General features: G+C 45.2%; 1 protein-coding gene across 2 annotated transcripts in view; it reads left to right on the top strand.

The window, feature by feature from the left end:
- The window catches only part of LOC134896907 (histone-arginine methyltransferase CARM1-like), a 279833-nt gene that overhangs the window by 123457 nt on the left and 135671 nt on the right, over positions 1-20705 (top strand). Inside the window, exons 2-3 of one of the 2 annotated variants that reach the window (XM_063913958.1) lie at positions 4961-5086; positions 12969-13075. In XM_063913958.1, the coding sequence (XP_063770028.1) occupies positions 4961-5086; positions 12969-13075 (233 nt within the window). The remainder of the gene's footprint in view (positions 1-4960; positions 5087-12968; positions 13076-20705) is intronic. The other variant, XM_063913959.1, reaches the window with a different exon arrangement.

Below are 20705 nucleotides of genomic sequence, written 5' to 3'. Positions count from 1 at the left end.
GCCGTGCTGCCGATCATTGCTGATCGGTCAGCATGGCAGGCCCCCCAACGGCTACATACAATAGCAACCGCTGGTAAGTGTAAATCATCGCCCCCAAGCCAACCCCAGCCCCCCCCCCCCCCCCCCCCTGTGTACCTGGCAGCTGTCTGGGCTCTAAAAACTAAAGTCGCAATGGTTGCGATGTTACTGAGGTTCCGATGGTCATGATGTTCCCGAGCAATGTTTCGATTTCTGGGGTATATTTTTTTTTAAACAAATTAAAAAAAAAAAAATTTGCCTTTTTTTAACTAAAATCATTTTGGATAAGGTTAAATTCATGTTCTTCACCTAATTCACTTATAAAAAAAACCCCTACAATTTCTGAGCGTTTTTGGGGGGGGGGAAATTGTCAGTTAAGTGGTTAAAACGGAAATGGTATCGGGATCCAGATCCATTTAAATGATCCTCATAATATTTCCCTGCAATAATGATATAATCCATCTTACACTGAGTAGCAGGTATTCCCTGTAGCAGTTGATAAATGGTTTTATGTGACATTTCTGGAGCTGAACCTTTTCCAAGACAAGACCGTTATACTGAAATAAGCTTTTGTGTGTGTTAATTGCTAATTATTTGCTTGAAGTATCTTCAATCTTCTTTTGTAAATTAATTTGTGCTAAATCTGTTTTTGTAAAGCTGTCTCCTTCCTGACAGATCTGTAAGAGTGCCTTTGATCTATGGTAGTGTAGTGTAATACATGCATTGCTGGGTAAATAATAATTTAAAGTCTACATATATACTTTAGAAATATTTCCACTTTACCTTTATTTAATACTGTTCACTGCAGTCCACTGGTGGCAGAGAGGAGGGGGCCCGAAAGTATGTTTCCTGGTGTGAGGGTAGAAAGGTTTCTTCCGTAGAATTTAGAATTGGTCGTTTTCTACTTTTCCTGCAAGCAGGAGTGGATATGGTCCTACGGTTAGGCTCCATCAAAGTTCAGATTTCTGCACTCTCTATTTTCTTCCAGAAACAACTTGCCGTGTTGCCTGAAGTACAAACTTTCCTGAAGGGAGTTCTTCATTTACAACTGCCCTTTGTACCTCCCATGGCTCTGGGGGACCTCAGTGTGGTTCTGTCCTTTCTCCAATAGGACTGGTTTGAACCCTTACATAGAGTGGAGTTAAAATTTATCACCTGGAAGACGGTGATGTTGTTAGCATTGGTGTCTGCCAGACGTGTTTCTGAATTGGGGGCCTTATCCTGTAAAAGCCCTTAATTGATATTTCATGAAGACAGAGCGGAACTTAGAACCCGTCCACAGTTTTTGCCTAAAGTGGTGTCAGACTTTCATGTGAATCAACCTATTGTGGTTCCAGTGTTACAGTGTTATCTGATGCTTCCATTGGCCCTGAGTCCTTGGATGTGGTCAGGGTCTTGAGGATTTATGTCAGAAGGACGGCCTGTCGTCGGAAATCTGACTCGCTGTTTGTCCTTTATGATGCCTCCAAGATTGGTCTAAGCAATCTATTGCTCGCTGGCTCAGGTTGACCATTCAACAGGCATATACTTCGGCGGCTCTGCCCTTGCCGACGTCTATTCAGGCCCACTCGACAAGGTCGTGGGATCTTCCTGGGCGGCTGCCTGGGGAGTATCGGCCCTACAATTGTGCCGAGCTGCTACTTGGTCTGGTTCGAACACGTTTGTCAAATTCTAAAGGTTCGATACCTTGGCCAGGGATAACCTTCAGTTTGGTCATGCGGTTTTACAGGGGTCTCAGCACTCTCCCACCCATTTGGGAGCTTTGGGACTTCCCCATGGTATTAAAGTACGAGACCACAGTATCCACTAGGACGTTAGAGAAAATAGGAAATTGATACCTACCGGTAATTCCTTTTCTCCTAGTCCATAGTGGATACTGGGCGCTTGCCTCAGTGCTTCGTTACTGCTTACCTGTGTAAGTATTTGGTTGGACTGGCATTACGGTCCCGTTATGTTGTTGAGATAGCTGTGCTATCCTGGTTAGGTTGGTGTTGCTATCCGATGTTCTGGTTAGCGCCCTCCTTCCGTTTATAGTTGTGTGTTGGCTTGTTGCCTCACCACTGTTATATTGTCTCTTCTCTCATTTAAATGTCCATCTCCTCGAGCACAGTTTTCCTAGACTGAGTCTGGTAAGAGGGGCATAGAGGGGAAGAGCTAGCACACACACACACACACTAAAGGTTTTAAAGGGCCAGGCTCCAGTGGACCCGATCTATACCCCATGGTACTAAAGTACAAGACCCCAGTATCCACTACAGACTAGGAGAAAAGGAACTACCGGTAGGTATTAAATTCCTATTTTTATGACGTGTTCAGCATTATTTCTTTAACCAACAGTGACTGAAATGTGAGATCTGCCCACATTGAAAAATAAGACAATGGGGATAATTCAGTGGTGTCTGTGTCTTTTGGTGATTGCCCATCTGCGACTTTAAGGACATGCCTCTCCAAATCCTTCCTTTGTGTACATTCATGTGTATAAATGTGTAAGGACTGAGATGCCCACTATGAGCATCTTGTGCATCTTTAGACTCCAAAGACTTGGCCCAGGTCATTTGCTTTTCCACTGTCCTAAATCATAGGTTGATGCACGTTCATGAGCAAAAACCCGGGATTGTAGTTGCAGTGGAACAGGGGTATGACCGACATTTGTTTGTTTTCCCATTGTAAACTCTTACGAGCATAGCCTTTGGGGTCTATTTACTAAGCCTTGGATGGAGATAAAGTGGATGGAGATAAATGACCAGCCAATCAGCTCCTAACTGCCATGTCACAGACTGGGTTTGAAAAATGACAGTTAGGAGCCAATTGGCTGGTACTTTATCTCTCTCCAAGGCTTAGTAAATAGACCCTTAAGTCCCTTATGTGTTTTTCCTTTCTTTTCTTATACCATCATTTCCTCCTAATTGCCAACACAGCACTGAACTGTTGGTGCTGTTTTGTGGGTATTACTGTATGACTATGTAGTAATGTTTATATAACTATTATCCTGTTCTGCAGTGTTTTGTAATGTAAGTCTTGTGCACTTTTTCTTGTTATGATTGCACTATCTATGAATGCTATTTCTTTTTTGTTTTTTTTTTGTTTTAATCATGTAGGAGAAGCCTTGCTACATACACTTTACACTTGAGTAATAGCTGATTTCACTTACTTGCCCCAGGCGAATCTATATTTGGAGCCTGTTTCTTACACTGACTCCTATTTTACATAATTTACTGTTGGCCTCCTAGAGAGTTGTCTGCAGTGGTGTATCTATAATGGGTACAGGATGTGAGGTGCGTATGGTCCAGGGGGGCCCACACCACACAGTCTACTCCCTTGTTCTTCAGTACTTACCTCTCCAGAGTCCCGCATCAGCAACGTAGCAATATACAATTCACTGTGAATATGGCACAGCATCAATCTAGAACAGAGGGGGCCCAGATGGAGACTGTACATGGGTAGCCTCCACTCTTAATATGCCGCTGGTTGTCTGCAGTGATTAATGTGGGTTTGCCCTCGTTAACAGTTGTAATGTATGTAATTTCATATGAACACACTACTTCTAAAAAAAATATACATAAATACTAAAATTGACAGTTGGACACATGATACAAATCTATTTCCCAGAACGCACTACCAACATCCACCTCTGGGGAATTACATAGTACTCCACCTATATAACACCTTTAAGAACAAATAGTTTCTGCAGTATTTAGATGTGCTCATATTTATGCTTTTTACTAGATGCAGGAGTGATCTGTAGCTAATTAAAGATGACCTACTGTATTAACTAATCTATATATTTTCTTCTCCACAACTAGCAAGGCACGCCTCCCAACATGATCCTCTCCAGGAGGGACAGAATTAGGGAAGCCAATCCCGGGCCATTTTTTCAATCCCGGGTATCGGGGTTGAAAAATGGCAAATCCTGGTATTCCCGGGATACCCGGGATTGGCTTTTAAGTGTGTGGCCGCCCCCTCGCCCCGCCCCGCCCCGCCTGCCCCGCACATATTACTAACCGTATACCGAGGGCTGGTGGGTAGGAATCTCTTCCTGCACGGCTGACGGCGTAGCGTGAACTCATGCTGCGCCGGGGGAGCCGGAAGGAGGAAGCCGGGCAGCGTCTGAGCGTCCTGTGGACGCTCAACGCTGATCCCTCAATCCCCAGGATTGGACCTTCCAATCCCGGGATTGAATCCCAGACGTTTTTGGCCCTAAATCCCTGGATCCCGCCAATCCCGATCCCGGGATTGGCCACCATAGACAGAATGCTCTGCTTCTGAACTTTTCTCTTAATTTATGATTGCTGCCACCAGTTTTGAACAGGTTAATGGATAAGAAAGTTGTTTCAGCACAGGTGATGGCAATCCTAAATTAAGAGGGAAGTCCAGGAGCAGAGCATTCTGTCCCTCCTGGGTGAGGGTCATGTTGGGAAGTATGGCAATGAGGTAATGGGCCCTACAAACTTACAGATATCACTGCACGATATGAACGTTCTCATACATTAATGAACGAGAACTCGTTCATATCGTGCAGTGTGTAGGCACCAACGATTAGCGTTGCGCGGCCCCGCGCTCGTTAATCGTTGGTGCCGGGTCGCTTATGCATGCAGGCCAATATGGACAATCTCGTCCATATTAGCATGCACTTCTATGGAGCCGGGTGACGGGGGGAGTGAAGAAATTTCACCCCACCCCCGCCGCCGAGTCATCCATCGATCTATTAGCCAATCTGTGTACTATTTACCTGGGAACACAGATCTTTGCAGATACAGGTTTTGCTAGGTACTGTAGGTGGACAGAGAGAATCCACAAATTAAAAAGTAATCATACCTCTTTCTATTAATAGATTACATATAATTGTACAATAATGGATTTTTCTAATTACTTTTACTGCATGTTCATTTACTCACAAACAGAAAAACACCTGTATGAAATAATCAATATTTTATTTTTGCAGGCAATGGAGACTGTGTGTTTAAATACTTGATTAACAGGGATACAGAGTACTGCCGTGTTGGAAAGCAATCAGTCTTAATTACTGTAGGTTTCAACAGTGCATTGCTCGAGTTCAAGTCACACAGCGGTAAGTGCAAAATGTTCTGTTATTTGTCTTCATATCACGCTGTGCTGCTTTACACCGTACACTAGCTCATTGTGGTTTCTATTATCTCATATTACTAGTCAGTAGGTGAATGGCTTTTAATGAGCAGTAACAGTAGTTTTGTGGTTTCATTACTGGGTAATTCAATATTGACTAATTATGGAAAAAGATTATTATTAGCTTTAGCAAAACTAGACTCTCTTAACCTCACAAATGAATATTAACTGGCATCCTTAAAAGTTCTAAGGCAGATTTCTCTAGTTGTTTGTAGAGATGAGCGCCTGAAATTTTTCGGGTTTTGTGTTTTGGTTTTGGGTTCGGTTCCGCGGCCGTGTTTTGGGTTCGAACGCGTTTTGGCAAAACCTCACCGAATTTTTTTTGTCGGATTCGGGTGTGTTTTGGATTCGGGTGTTTTTTTCAAAAAACACTAAAAAACAGCTTAAATCATAGAATTTGGGGGTCATTTTGATCCCAAAGTATTATTAACCTCAAAAACCATAATTTACACTCATTTTCAGTCTATTCTGAATACCTCACACCTCACAATATTATTTTTAGTCCTAAAATTTGCACCGAGGTCGCTGTGTGAGTAAGATAAGCGACCCTAGTGGCCGACACAAACACCGGGCCCATCTAGGAGTGGCACTGCAGTGTCACGCAGGATGTCCCTTCCAAAAAACCCTCCCCAAACAGCACATGACGCAAAGAAAAAAAGAGGCGCAATGAGGTAGCTGTGTGAGTAAGATTAGCGACCCTAGTGGCCGACACAAACACCGGGCCCATCTAGGAGTGGCACTGCAGTGTCACGCAGGATGGCCCTTCCAAAAAACCCTCCCCAAACAGCACATGACGCAAAGAAAAAAAGAGGCGCAATGAGGTAGCTGTGTGAGTAAGATTAGCGACCCTAGTGGCCGACACAAACACCGGGCCCATCTAGGAGTGGCACTGCAGTGTCACGCAGGATGTCCCTTCCAAAAAACCCTCCCCAAACAGCACATGACGCAAAGAAAAAAAGAGGCGCAATGAGGTAGCTGTGTGAGTAAGATTAGCGACCCTAGTGGCCGACACAAACACCGGGCCCATCTAGGAGTGGCACTGCAGTGTCACGCAGGATGTCCCTTCCAAAAAACCCTCCCCAAACAGCACATGACGCAAAGAAAAAAAGAGGCGCAATGAGGTAGCTGACTGTGTGAGTAAGATTAGCGACCCTAGTGGCCGACACAAACACCGGGCCCATCTAGGAGTGGCACTGCAGTGTCACGCAGGATGTCCCTTCCAAAAAACCCTCCCCAATCAGCACATGATGCAAAGAAAAAGAAAAGAAAAAAGAGGTGCAAGATGGAATTGTCCTTGGGCCCTCCCACCCACCCTTATGTTGTATAAACAAAACAGGACATGCACACTTTAACCAACCCATCATTTCAGTGACAGGGTCTGCCACACGACTGTGACTGATATGACGGGTTGGTTTGGACCCCCCCAAAAAAAGAAGCAATTAATCTCTCCTTGCACAAACTGGCTCTACAGAGGCAAGATGTCCACCTCATCTTCACCCTCCGATATATCACCGTGTACATCCCCCTCCTCACAGATTATCAATTCGTCCCCACTGGAATCCACCATCTCAGCTCCCTGTGTACTTTGTGGAGGCAATTGCTGCTGGTCAATGTCTCCGCGGAGGAATTGATTATAATTCATTTTAATGAACATCATCTTCTCCACATTTTCTGGATGTAACCTCGTACGCCGATTGCTGACAAGGTGAGCGGCGGCACTAAACACTCTTTCGGAGTACACACTTGTGGGAGGGCAACTTAGGTAGAATAAAGCCAGTTTGTGCAAGGGCCTCCAAATTGCCTCTTTTTCCTGCCAGTATAAGTACGGACTGTGTGACGTGCCTACTTGGATGCGGTCACTCATATAATCCTCCACCATTCTATCAATGTTGAGAGAATCATATGCAGTGACAGTAGACGACATGTCCGTAATCGTTGTCAGGTCCTTCAGTCCGGACCAGATGTCAGCATCAGCAGTCGCTCCAGACTGCCCTGCATCACCGCCAGCGGGTGGGCTCGGAATTCTGAGCCTTTTCCTCGCACCCCCAGTTGCGGGAGAATGTGAAGGAGGAGATGTTGACAGGTCGCGTTCCGCTTGACTTGACAATTTTGTCACCAGCAGGTCTTTCAACCCCAGCAGACTTGTGTCTGCCGGAAAGAGAGATCCAAGGTAGGCTTTAAATCTAGGATCGAGCACGGTGGCCAAAATGTAGTGCTCTGATTTCAACAGATTGACCACCCGTGAATCCTTGTTAAGCGAATTAAGGGCTCCATCCACAAGTCCCACATGCCTAGCGGAATCGCTCCGTGTTAGCTCCTCCTTCAATGTCTCCAGCTTCTTCTGCAAAAGCCTGATGAGGGGAATGACCTGACTCAGGCTGGCAGTGTCTGAACTGACTTCACGTGTGGCAAGTTCAAAGGGCATCAGAACCTTGCACAACGTTGAAATCATTCTCCACTGCGCTTGAGACAGGTGCATTCCACCTACTATATCGTGCTCAATTGTATAGGCTTGAATGGCCTTTTGCTGCTCATCCAACCTCTGAAGCATATAGAGGGTTGAATTCCACCTCGTTACCACTTCTTGCTTCAGATGATGGCAGGGCAGGTTCAGTAGTTTTTGGTGGTGCTCCAGTCTTCTGTACGTGGTGCCTGTACGCCGAAAGTGTCCCGCAATTCTTCTGGCCACCGACAGCATCTCTTGCACGCCCCTGTCGTTTTTTAAAAAATTCTGCACCACCAAATTCAAGGTATGTGCAAAACATGGGACGTGCTGGAATTTGCCCATATTTAATGCACACACAATATTGCTGGCGTTGTCCGATGCCACAAATCCACAGGAGAGTCCAATTGGGGTAAGCCATTCCGCGATGATCTTCCTCAGTTGCCGTAAGAGGTTTTCAGCTGTGTGCGTATTCTGGAAAGCGGTGATACAAAGCGTAGCCTGCCTAGGAAAGAGTTGGCGTTTGCGAGATGCTGCTACTGGTGCCGCCGCTGCTGTTCTTGCGGCGGGAGTCCATACATCTACCCAGTGGGCTGTCACAGTCATATAGTCCTGACCCTGCCCTGCTCCACTTGTCCACATGTCCGTGGTTAAGTGGACATTGGGTACAACTGCATTTTTTAGGACACTGGTGAGTCTTTTTCTGACGTCCGTGTACATTCTCGGTATCGCCTGCCTAGAGAAGTGGAACCTAGATGGTATTTGGTAACGGGGGCACACTGCCTCAATAAATTGTCTAGTTCCCTGTGAACTAACGGCGGATACCGGACGCACGTCTAACACCAACATAGTTGTCAAGGCCTCAGTTATCCGCTTTGCAGTAGGATGACTGCTGTGATATTTCATCTTCCTCGCAAAGGACTGTTGAACAGTCAATTGCTTACTGGAAGTAGTACAAGTGGGCTTACGACTTCCCCTCTGGGATGACCATCGACTCCCAGCGGCAACAACAGCAGCGCCAGCAGCAGTAGGCGTTACACGCAAGGATGCATCGGAGGAATCCCAGGCAGGAGAGGACTCGTCAGAATTGCCAGTGACATGGCCTGCAGGACTATTGGCATTCCTGGGGAAGGAGGAAATTGACACTGAGGGAGTTGGTGGGGTGGTTTGCGTGAGCTTGGTTACAAGAGGAAGGGATTTACTGGTCAGTGGACTGCTTCCGCTGTCACCCAAAGTTTTTGAACTTGTCACTGACTTATTATGAATGCGCTGCAGGTGACGTATAAGGGAGGATGTTCCGAGGTGGTTAACGTCCTTACCCCTACTTATTACAGCTTGACAAAGGGAACACACGGCTTGACACCTGTTGTCCGCATTTCTGGTGAAATACCTCCACACCGAAGAGCTGATTTTTTTGGTATTTTCACCTGGCATGTCAACGGCCATATTCCTCCCACGGACAACAGGTGTCTCCCCGGGTGCCTGACTTAAACAAACCACCTCACCATCAGAATCCTCCTGGTCAATTTCCTCCCCAGCGCCAGCAACACCCATATCCTCCTCATCCTGGTGTACTTCAACACTGACATCTTCAATCTGACTATCAGGAACTGGACTGCGGGTGCTCCTTCCAGCACTTGCAGGGGGCGTGCAAATGGTGGAAGGCGCATGCTCTTCACGTCCAGTGTTGGGAAGGTCAGGCATCGCAACCGACACAATTGGACTCTCCTTGTGGATTTGGGATTTCGAAGAATGCACAGTTCTTTGCTGTGCTGCTTTTGCCAGCTTGAGTCTTTTCATTTTTCTAGCGAGAGGCTGAGTGCTTCCATCCTCATGTGAAGCTGAACCACTAGCCATGAACATAGGCCAGGGCCTCAGCCGTTCCTTGCCACTCCGTGTGGTAAATGGCATATTGGCAAGTTTACGCTTCTCCTCCGACAATTTTATTTTAGGTTTTGGAGTCCTTTTTTTTCTGATATTTGGTGTTTTGGATTTGACATGCTCTGTACTATGACATTGGGCATCGGCCTTGGCAGACGACGTTGCTGGCATTTCATCGTCTCAGCCATGACTAGTGGCTGCAGCTTCAGCACGAGGTGGAAGTGGATCTTGATCTTTCCCTAATTTTGGAACCTCAACATTTTTGTTCTCCATATTTTAATAGGCACAACTAAAAGGCACCTCAGGTAAACAATGGAGATGGATACTAGTATACAATTATGGACTGCCTGCCGACTGCAGACACAGAGGTAGCCACAGCCGTGAACTACCGTACTGTACTGTGTCTGCAGCTAATATAGACTGGTTGATAAAGAGAAGATGTCTATGTAACTATGTATGTATAAAGAAGACTGAAAAAAATCCACGGTTAGGTGGTATACAATTATGGACGGACTGCCTGCCGAGTGCAGACACAGAGGTAGCCACAGCCGTGAACTACCGTACTGTACTGTGTCTGCAGCTAATATAGACTGGTTGATAAAGAGAAGATGTCTATGTAACTATGTATGTATAAAGAAGAATGAAAAAAAACCACGGTTAGGTGGTATACAATTATGGACGGACTGCCTGCCGAGTGCAGACACAGAGGTAGCCACAGCCGTGAACTACCGTACTGTACTGTGTCTGCAGCTAATATAGACTGGTTGATAAAGAGAAGATGTCTATGTAACTATGTATGTATAAAGAAGAATGAAAAAAATCCACGGTTAGGTGGTATTACAATTATGGACGGACTGCCTGCCGAGTGCAGAGACACAGAGGTAGCCACAGCCGTGAACTACCGTACTGTGTCTGCTGCGACTGGATGATAAATGATATAAAAAATATATATATATCACTACTGCAGCCGGACAGGTATATATTATATATTATATAATGACGGACCTGCTGGACACTGTCTGTCAGCAGAATGAGTTTTATTTTTATAGAATAAAAAAAAAAAAAACACACAAGTGAAGTCACACGACGAGTGTTTAACTTTTTCAGGCAATCACAATATAAGTATACTACTAACTATACTGGTGGTCAGTGTGGTCAGGTCACTGGTCAGTCACACTGGCAGTGGCACTCCTGCAGCAAAAGTGTGCACTGTTTAATTTTAATATAATATGTACTCCTGGCTCCTGCTATAACCTATAACTGGCACTGCAGTAGTGCTCCCCAGTCTCCCCCACAATTATAAGCTGTGTGAGCTGAGCAGTCAGACAGATATATAATATATATAGATGATGCAGCACACTGGCCTGAGCCTGAGCAGTGCACACAGATATGGTATGTGACTGACTGAGTCACTGTGTGTATCGCTTTTTTCAGGCAGAGAACGGATATATTAAATAAACTGCACTGTGTGTCTGGTGGTCACTCACTATATAATATATTATGTACTCCTGGCTCCTGCTATAACCTATAACTGGCACTGCAGTAGTGCTCCCCAGTCTCCCCCACAATTATAAGCTGTGTGAGCTGAGCAGTCAGACAGATATATATAATATTATATATAGATAATAGATGATGCAGCACACTGGCCTGAGCCTGAGCAGTGCACACAGATATGGTATGTGACTGACTGAGTCACTGTGTGTATCGCTTTTTTCAGGCAGAGAACGGATATATTAAATAAACTGCACTGTGTGTCTGGTGGTCACTCACTATATAATATATTATGTACTCCTGGCTCCTGCTATAACCTATAACTGGCACTGCAGTAGTGCTCCCCAGTCTCCCCCACAATTATAAGCTGTGTGAGCTGAGCAGTCAGACAGATATATATAATATTATATATAGATAATAGATGATGCAGCACACTGGCCTGAGCCTGAGCAGTGCACACAGATATGGTATGTGACTGACTGAGTCACTGTGTGTATCGCTTTTTTCAGGCAGAGAACGGATATATTAAATAAACTGCACTGTGTGTCTGGTGGTCACTCACTATATAATATATTATGTACTCCTGGCTCCTGCTATAACCTATAACTGGCACTGCAGTAGTGCTCCCCAGTCTCCCCCACAATTATAAGCTGTGTGAGCTGAGCAGTCAGACAGATATATATAATATTATATATAGATAATAGATGATGCAGCACACTGGCCTGAGCCTGAGCAGTGCACACAGATATGGTATGTGACTGACTGAGTCACTGTGTGTATCGCTTTTTTCAGGCAGAGAACGGATATATTAAATAAACTGCACTGTGTGTCTGGTGGTCACTCACTATATAATATATTATGTACTCCTGGCTCCTGCTATAACCTATAACTGGCACTGCAGTAGTGCTCCCCAGTCTCCCCCACAATTATAAGCTGTGTGAGCTGAGCAGTCAGACAGATATATATAATATTATATATAGATAATAGATGATGCAGCACACTGGCCTGAGCCTGAGCAGTGCACACAGATATGGTATGTGACTGAGTCACTGTGTGCTGTGTATCGCTTTTTTCAGGCAGAGAACGGATTATAAAGTAAACTGCACTGTCCTCACTAGTAAACTCTCTCCACTCAGTCTCTACACTTCTACAGTAACAGTACTCCTCCTAGTCAGCTCCAGTAAATCTCTCTCAGTCTCTTATAATCTAAATGGAGAGGACGCCAGCCACGTCCTCTCCCTATCAATCTCAATGCACGTGTGAAAATGGCGGCGACGCGCGGCTCCTTATATAGAATCCGAGTCTCGCGATAGAATCCGAGCCTCGCGAGAATCCGACAGCGTCATGATGACGTTCGGGCGCGCTCGGGTTAACCGAGCAAGGCGGGAAGATCCGAGTCTGCTCGGACCCGTGAAAAAAACCATGAAGTTCTGGCGGGTTCGGATTCAGAGAAACCGAACCCGCTCATCTCTAGTTGTTTGTGCAGTTGTTTGTGCAGGAATTACAGTTATTGACATCCATTTCTCTACCTAAAGTCTAATGATCCTACAATTGAATTGTCCTATAATGTGTGCATACAACACAAATGACTTGCTCTGTCATGTTAAAACTCTCATTTGTGTGAAGCAATCACTCATTAATTTGAAAACTTCCCAAAAATATGTTTAAGACCATCTTTAGGCAGAGGAGAAAGAATATTTGCAATGGTGTAATTGTCAGGATGACCTCAAGTGAAGTAGATGGAACAGGCTGTTATTTCTCATATCCCTCTAACTACTGAATAAATACCTGCCGGGAGAGAACATGAAGGTTGTTTCTTCAGTCAAGGACAATTTTCATTTTTTTTTCTATTGGACATTGATGAATGAAAATGAGAAGACAAGCTGTTATGAATAATCTATGCTCTAAGGAGAGGCTTCTTCATTGTTCTTAATGTTAATGCATATACATTATGTACCGCACTATTCCATGTATGCCACCCCTTTTATTTCAGAGTACAGTACATTTCACAATGCCTTGAAAAGATGTAGAAATCACAATACGGAGCACAACACAGTATCTCCATACACAAAGGAACCATCAGAATTGCAGTATACGCAGGTAAAAAGCTTCATTGCATTTCAGAAAAGCTAGAGCTGAAAATTAATAAATGACTTTTGAAGTGCAACATACCCATGTAATTTCTGTTAAACTTTAACCTTTAGTATATCTATAATGTAGTTAAAATCTTTTTTACCATAGGTATATTATCACTATACTGTACTTAGTATTTGGCCTCCTTTGAAGTTGAATGTAAGTCTATTTGTACAATGATCAGTGCACTTTTCAGCACATTGTGATCTCCAAAACCCTGCACTGTAGAAACACTATGTGCTCCACCATCTCCTAATGGCACCTGCACAAGTAGGGGCACCCACATTTGATAGAGCGGAGTCCTCTGTTTGCAGCCCCTTAACAACTATTGCAATATACACTGCTCTACGGAAATTATTTTCCATAGATGGGGGAGGGCACTACGTCTACACGTGCCCTATGGCCCCAGTAGTAGCACCTGCACAAGTGTAGGGGTCTTCCCTATTTCAAATGAGGTTGCCTCTTAGTATCTAATGTCTGATGAAACCCTGTGATCACTAGATAATGGTGTCCTACTCTATTGAATAATTATTTCTCTAACGTCCTAGTGGATGCTGGGACTCCGTCAGGACCATGGGGAATAGCGGGCTCCGCAGGAGACAGGGCACATCTAAAAAAGCTTTTAGGTCACATGGTGCGTACTGGCTCCTCCCCCTATGACCCTCCTCCAAGCCTCAGTTAGGTTTTTGTGCCCGTCCGAGAGGGTGCAATCTAGGTGGCTCTCCTAAAGAGCTGTTTAGAAAAGTTTTTTTTTAGGTTTCAATCTCAGTGATTCCTGCTGGCAACAGGATCACTGCATCGAGGGACTTAGGGGAGAGATTTCCAACTCACCTGCGTGCAGGATGGATTGGAGTCTTAGGCTACTGGACACTTAGCTCCAGAGGGAGTCGGAACACAGGTCAGCCTGGGGTTCGTCCCGGAGCCGCGCCGCCGATCCCCCTTACAGACGCTGAAGAGACGGCAGAACGGAGGTCCGGAAAGCAGGCGGCAGAAGACTCCTCAGTCTTCTTGAAGGTAGCGCACAGCACGGCAGCTGTGCGCCATTGTTGTCACACGGCTCACTGACTCAGTCACGGAGGGTGCAGGGCGCTGCTGGGGGCGCCCTGGGCAGCAATATAATTACCTTTAGTGGCAAAATAAATACATCACATATAGCCATTAAGGCTATATGTATGTATTTTAACCCAGGCCAGTTTCTTAAAAACCGGGGAAAAGCCCGCCGAAAAAGGGGCGGAGCTTATTCTCCTCAGCACTCAGCGCCATTTTCCTGCTCAGCTCCGCTGGTGAGGAAGGCTCCCAGGTCTCTCCCCTGCACTGCACTACAGAAACAGGGTAACAAAGAGAAGGGGGGCATAAATTGGCGATATTTATATATTAAGAGCGCATATATAGTAAACAACACCTTCTAGGGTTGTTTATATACATTTATAGCGCTTTTGGTGTGTGCTGGCAAACTCTCCCTCTGTCTCCCCAAAGGGCTAGGGGGTCCTGTCTTCGATTAGAGCATTCCCTGTGTGGCTGCTGTGTGTCGGTACGTGTGTGTCGACATGTATGAGGACGATGTTGGTGTGGAGGCAGAGCAATTGCCGATGATGATAATGTCACCCCCTAGGGAGTCGACACCGGAATGGATGGCTTTAGTTATGGAATTACGTGATAATGTCAGCACATTACAAAAGTCAGTTGACGAAATAAGACGCCCGGCAAACCAGTTAGTACCGGTTCAGGCGTCTCAGACACCGTCAGGGGCTGTAAAACGTCCTTTACCTCAGTCAGTCGACACGGGTACCGACACAGATGAATCTAGTGTCGACGGTGAAGAAACAAACGTATTTTCCAATAGGGCCACACGTTATATGATCACGGCAATGAAGGAGGCTTTGCAGATCTCTGATACTGCTGGTACCTCAAAAAGGGGTATTATGTGGGGGGTGAAAAAACTACCTGTATTTTTTCCAGAATCAGAGGAATTGAATGACGTGTGTGATGAAGCGTGGGTTAACCCCGATAGAAAACTGCTAATTTCCAAGAAGTTATTGGCATTATACCCTTTCCCACCAGAGGTTAGGGCGCGCTGGGAAACACCCCCTAGGGTGGATAAGGCGCTCACACGTTTATCAAAGCAAGTGGCGTTGCCGTCTCCTGATACGGCCGCCCTCAAGGATCCAGCAGATAGGAGGTTGAAAACTACACTGAAGAGTATATACACACATACTGGTGTTATACTGCGACCGGCAATAGCCTCAGCCTGGATGTGCAGTGCTGGGGTAGTGTGGTTGGATTCTCTGACTGAAAATATTGATACCCTGGATAGGGACAGTATTTTATTGACTCTAGAGCAATTAAAGGATGCTTTCCTTTATATGCGAGATGCTCAGAGGGATGTTTGTACTCTAGCATCAAGAGTAAGCGCGATGTCCATATCTGCCAGAAGAAGTTTATGGACGCGACAGTGGTCAGGTGATGCGGATTCCAAGAGGCATATGGAAGTATTGCCATATAAAGGAGAGGAATTGTTTGGGGTCGGTCTTTCGGACCTGGTGGCCACGGCAACTGCCGGCAAATCCACTTTTTTACCTCAGACCCCCTCCCAACAGAAAAAGACACCGTCTTTTCAGCCGCAGTCCTTTCGCTCCTATAAAAAGCGACCAAAAGGACAGTCTTATCTGCCGCGAGGCAGAGGAAAGGGTAAGAAAGGGCAGCAAGCAGCCCCTGCCCAGGAACAGAAGCCCGCCCCGGCTTCTACAAAGCCATCAGCATGACGCTGGGGCTTTACAAGCGGACTCAGGAACGGTGGGGGGTCGACTCAAGATTTTCAGCAATCAATGGGTTCACTCACAAGTGGACCCGTGGGTCCTGCAGATAGTATCTCAGGGTTACATGCTGGAGTTCGAAAGGTCTCCCCCTCGCCGGTTCCTAAAGTCTGCTTTACCAACGTCTCCCTCAGAAAGGACGTCGGTTTTGGAAGCCATTCACAAGCTGTATTCTCAGCAGGTGATAGTCAAGGTACCCCTCCTACAACAGGGAAAGGGGTATTATTCCACACTATTTGTGGTACCGAAACCGGACGGTTCGGTAAGGCCTATTCTAAATCTGAAATCCTTGAACCTGTACATAAAGAAATTCAAGTTCAAGATGGAGTCACTCAGAGCAGTGATAGCGAATCTGGAAGAAGGAGACTTCATGGTGTCCTTGGACATAAAAGATGCTTATCTACATGTCCCGATTTACCCCTCACACCAAGGGTATCTCAGGTTCGTGATACAAGACTGTCATTATCAGTTTCAAACGCTGCCGTTTGGGTTGTCCACGGCCCCTCGGGTCTTTACCAAGGTAATGACCGAAATGATGGTTCTTCTACGAAGAAAAGGCGTATTAATTATCCCTTACTTGGACGATCTCCTGATAAGGGCAAAGTCCAGAGAACAGCTGGAAGTCGGTGTAGCGCTAACACAAGTAGTGCTTCAGCAACACGGGTGGATTCTAAATCTTCCAAAATCTCAATTGACCCCGACAACACATCTGCTGTTCCTGGGCATGATTCTGGACACGGTTCAGAAAAAGGTATTTCTCCCGGAAGAGAAAGCAAGGGAGTTATCCGAACTTGTCAAGAACCTCCTAAAACCAGGAACTGTGTCAGTACATCAATGCACAAGAGTCCTGGGAAAGATGGTGGCTTCGTACGAAGCGATTCCATTCGGCAGATTCCATGCACGAACATTTCAGTGGGATCTGCTGGACAAATGGTCCGGATCGCATCTGCACATGCATCAGCGGATAACACTGTCACCGAGAACAAGGTTGTCTCTCCTGTGGTGGTTGCAGACTGCCCATCTGTTAGTGGGCCGCAGATTCGGCATACAGGACTGGGTCCTGGTGACTACGGATGCCAGCCTACGAGGTTGGGGAGCAGTCACAAAGGGAAGAAACTTCCAGGGCGTGTGGTCAAACCTGGAAACGTCTCTTCACATAAATATACTGGAGCTAAGAGCGATCTACAATGCTCTAAGCCTGGCAAAATCGCTGCTTCAGGGTCAGCCGGTGTTGATCCAGTCCGACAACATCACGGCAGTCGCCCACGTAAACCGACAAGGCGGCAAGAGAAGCAGGAGTGCAATGGCAGAAGCTGCAAGGATTCTGCGCTGGGCGGAGAATCATGTCGTAGCACTGTCAGCAGTGTTCATCCCGGGAGTGGACAACTGGGAAGCAGATTTCCTCAGCAGACACGACCTTCACCCGGGAGAGTGGGGACTTCATCCAGAAGTTTTCCACATGATTGTGAACCGTTGGGAAAAACCAAAGGTGGACATGATGGCGTCTCGCCTCAACAAAAAATTGGACAGGTATTGCGCCAGGTCAAGAGACCCTTAGGCAATAGCTGTGGACGCTCTGGTAACACCGTGGGTGTACCAGTCAGTGTATGTGTTCCCTCCTCTGCCTCTCATACCAAAGGTACTGAGAATTATACGGAAAAGAGGAGTAAGAACAATACTGGTAGCTCCGGACTGGCCAAGAAGAACTTGGTATCCGGAACTTCAAGAGATGCTCACGGAGGATCCGTGGCCTCTACCTCTAAGAAGGGATCTGCTTCAGCAGGGACCTTGTATGTTCCAAGACTTACCGCGGCTGCGTTTGACGGCATGGCGGTTGAACGCCGGATTCTAAAAGAGAAGGGCATTCCTGAGGAAGTTATTCCTACTTTAATTAAAGCCAGGAAAGAAGTGACCGCACAACATTATCACCGCATTTGGAGAAAATATGTTGCGTGGTGTGAGGCCAAGAAGGCTCCAACGGAAGAATTTCAATTGGGTCGATTCTTACATTTCCTGCAAGCAGGATTGTCTATGGGCCTCAAATTGGGGTCCATTAAAGTTCAAATTTCGGCCTTATCAATTTTCTTCCAGAAGGAATTGGCGTCAGTGCCTGAAGTACAAACTTTTGTCAAAGGTGTACTACATATACAACCCCCAATAGTGCCTCCAGTGGCACCGTGGGATTTGAACGTGGTTCTAAATTTTCTCAAATCTCATTGGTTTGAGCCTTTAAAATCGGTAGATTTAAAATACCTTACATGGAAGGTAACCATGCTGTTGGCCCTGGCTTCAGACAGGAGAGTTTCGGAGTTGGCAGCTTTGTCATACAAAAGCCCATATCTGATATTCCATTCGGACAGGGCAGAATTGAGGCCACAGCCTAAATCTGTAAAGGCCCATTCCACAAGGAAAGTGGGCTCATCCTGGGCGGCTGCCCGAGGAGTCTCGGCATTACAACTTTGCCGAGCAGCTACGTGGTCAGGGGAGAACACGTTTGTAAAATTTTACAAATTTGATACTCTGGCTAAAGAGGACCTGGAGTTCTCTCATTCGGTGCTGCAGAGTCATCCGCACTCTCCCGCCCGTTTGGGAGCTTTGGTATAATCCCCATGGTCCTGACGGAGTCCCAGCATCCACTAGGACGTTAGAGAAAATAAGAATTTACTTACCGATAATTCTATTTCTCATAGTCCGTAGTGGATGCTGGGCGCCCATCCCAAGTGCGGATTGTCTGCAATGCTTGTACATAGATATTGTTACAAAAATCGGGTTATTACTGTTGTTGTGAGCCATCTGTTCAGAGGCTACTTCGTTTGTGTTATCATACTGTTAACTGGGTTCAGATCACAAGTTGTACGGTGTGATTGGTGTGGCTGGTATGAGTCTTACCCGGGATTCAAGATCCTTCCTTATTGTGTACGCTCGTCCGGGCACGGTACCTAACTGAGGCTTGGAGGAGGGTCATAGGGGGAGGAGCCAGTACGCACCATGTGACCTAAAAGCTTTTTTAGATGTGCCCTGTCTCCTGCGGAGCCCGCTATTCCCCATGGTCCTGACGGAGTCCCAGCATCCACTACGGACTATGAGAAATAGAATTATCGGTAAGTAAATTCTTATTTTTTACTATAGATGGGGGGTGGAGGGCACTTTGTACCGTATCGCCCATATACTGGCCTGAATACATATGTGGGCACCTTTGTTTAAAAGAAGGGAGTCCCTATTTCAAACAATGTTCCTTTTGTAGTTATTGTCTGCTGATCACCAGACAATGACATATTGTACAAACTACAAAATACACAATTCTCCACAGATGGGGAGATCTAATGCCCAGTTATCCCCCATCTTGTATCAAAAGAATCAGAGTTAAGGTGTGTACACACGGTGAAATTTCAGCTATGCCCTATTCTCACTATGCGATAGGGACTGTGGTCGGTATCGCAAGCATAGATGACTGTGCTTGCGGTACTGGCTCTGTGCGATTTTGGCTAATTGTACTTTTATACTAGATAGTCAAAATTGACTTGCCTGCACAGTCTATCTAGGCTTGCGATACCAACCTCGTGGTACCGCGCATCGGGATCGCATCGGGATCGCAGGGTGACTTTCACCTTGCGATCTGCACTAACTTTGCTTGCAAATATCTCACCGTGTGTACACACCTTTACTCTCAATACAGTAGGTTTGCTAGTTTCAAAAAATGGTATACCTTGTTGGGTTACCGTAATATTCCTATACTGTACATTGTAAGCGTTTATATCAAGATAGCAAAAAGAAAATAAAGAAAATGCATTATCACATTTTAGCGCAAGTTTTTTTTTTTTTTATGAAAACTGTGCCAATGTATTAACGTCAAAGTATTTCTTTCTGGTGTTTATTTGCTTTACTTACTTTAAACTAGTTACTTTTTTTAGTTACTTTCTTGATATTCTGTAACATTTTTATGGCCATTTTTGGTTCATTTTATTTGCCATGTAAGAGAAGTAGCAAAAAAGTTAATGGTATTTCATTTAAGGTATGGTTACTGTATGAAAAATTGTAATATTTAACCTGGAATGTGACAAGCACAAATATTTAAAAATGGGCTCAGCACAGGAATGATAAAAAATACTCAAGAAGGTGATGGATCAAGACTTGGAGAGCGATAAAGTGGAGATGGATAAAGTATCAACCAATCAGCTACTGTCATTTTTCAAACACAGCCTGTAAAATGGCAGTTAGAAGCTGATTGGTTGGTACTTTATCTCTTTCCACTTTATCACTTTCCACGCTTTGATAAATCCAGCCTTCAGTCTGAAAGGGGTTATGCATGACTTTTAGAGAAAATTCCTATTTAAAGTTAAGACTTTTAGAGATATTTTCCATTTACAGTTAAACATTCATTTGGATATACTCAGTTTTGGACATATAGTTCCACCTATAGAAGGCAGCTGTAAATTTGCCCATTGATAATGATAACTGCTATAGATTTAATAGTTTGAATAAACACATCATTTATATATTTTTTTTTAAATGAGACCCCCTTCACAATTAAAATCCTTAAGTAGCACCAGCACTACAGTCAGGGCTGTTAGTGGGAACTAGCAGACCAATGACGTGCAGTGAGGTGAGGTGAGGCAGAGCCTTTCCTGTCATACTCCAGTATAAGGCAGAGTTTTAACTATATAAAGTATATGAAAAATACAAATAATATATTAGAAATATATTTTTTGTATTATTCTAATCACTTTTATAGTCAAAACTCTGGAGTAAAAAGTCTATGACAGGTGAAGCAGTGGCTCCCCTGC

The sequence above is a fragment of the Pseudophryne corroboree genome, chromosome 1, assembly GCF_028390025.1.
Source record: "Pseudophryne corroboree isolate aPseCor3 chromosome 1, aPseCor3.hap2, whole genome shotgun sequence".
Taxonomy (NCBI): Eukaryota; Metazoa; Chordata; class Amphibia; order Anura; family Myobatrachidae; genus Pseudophryne; species Pseudophryne corroboree.
This window is presented reverse-complemented; position numbering and strand designations above follow the sequence as displayed.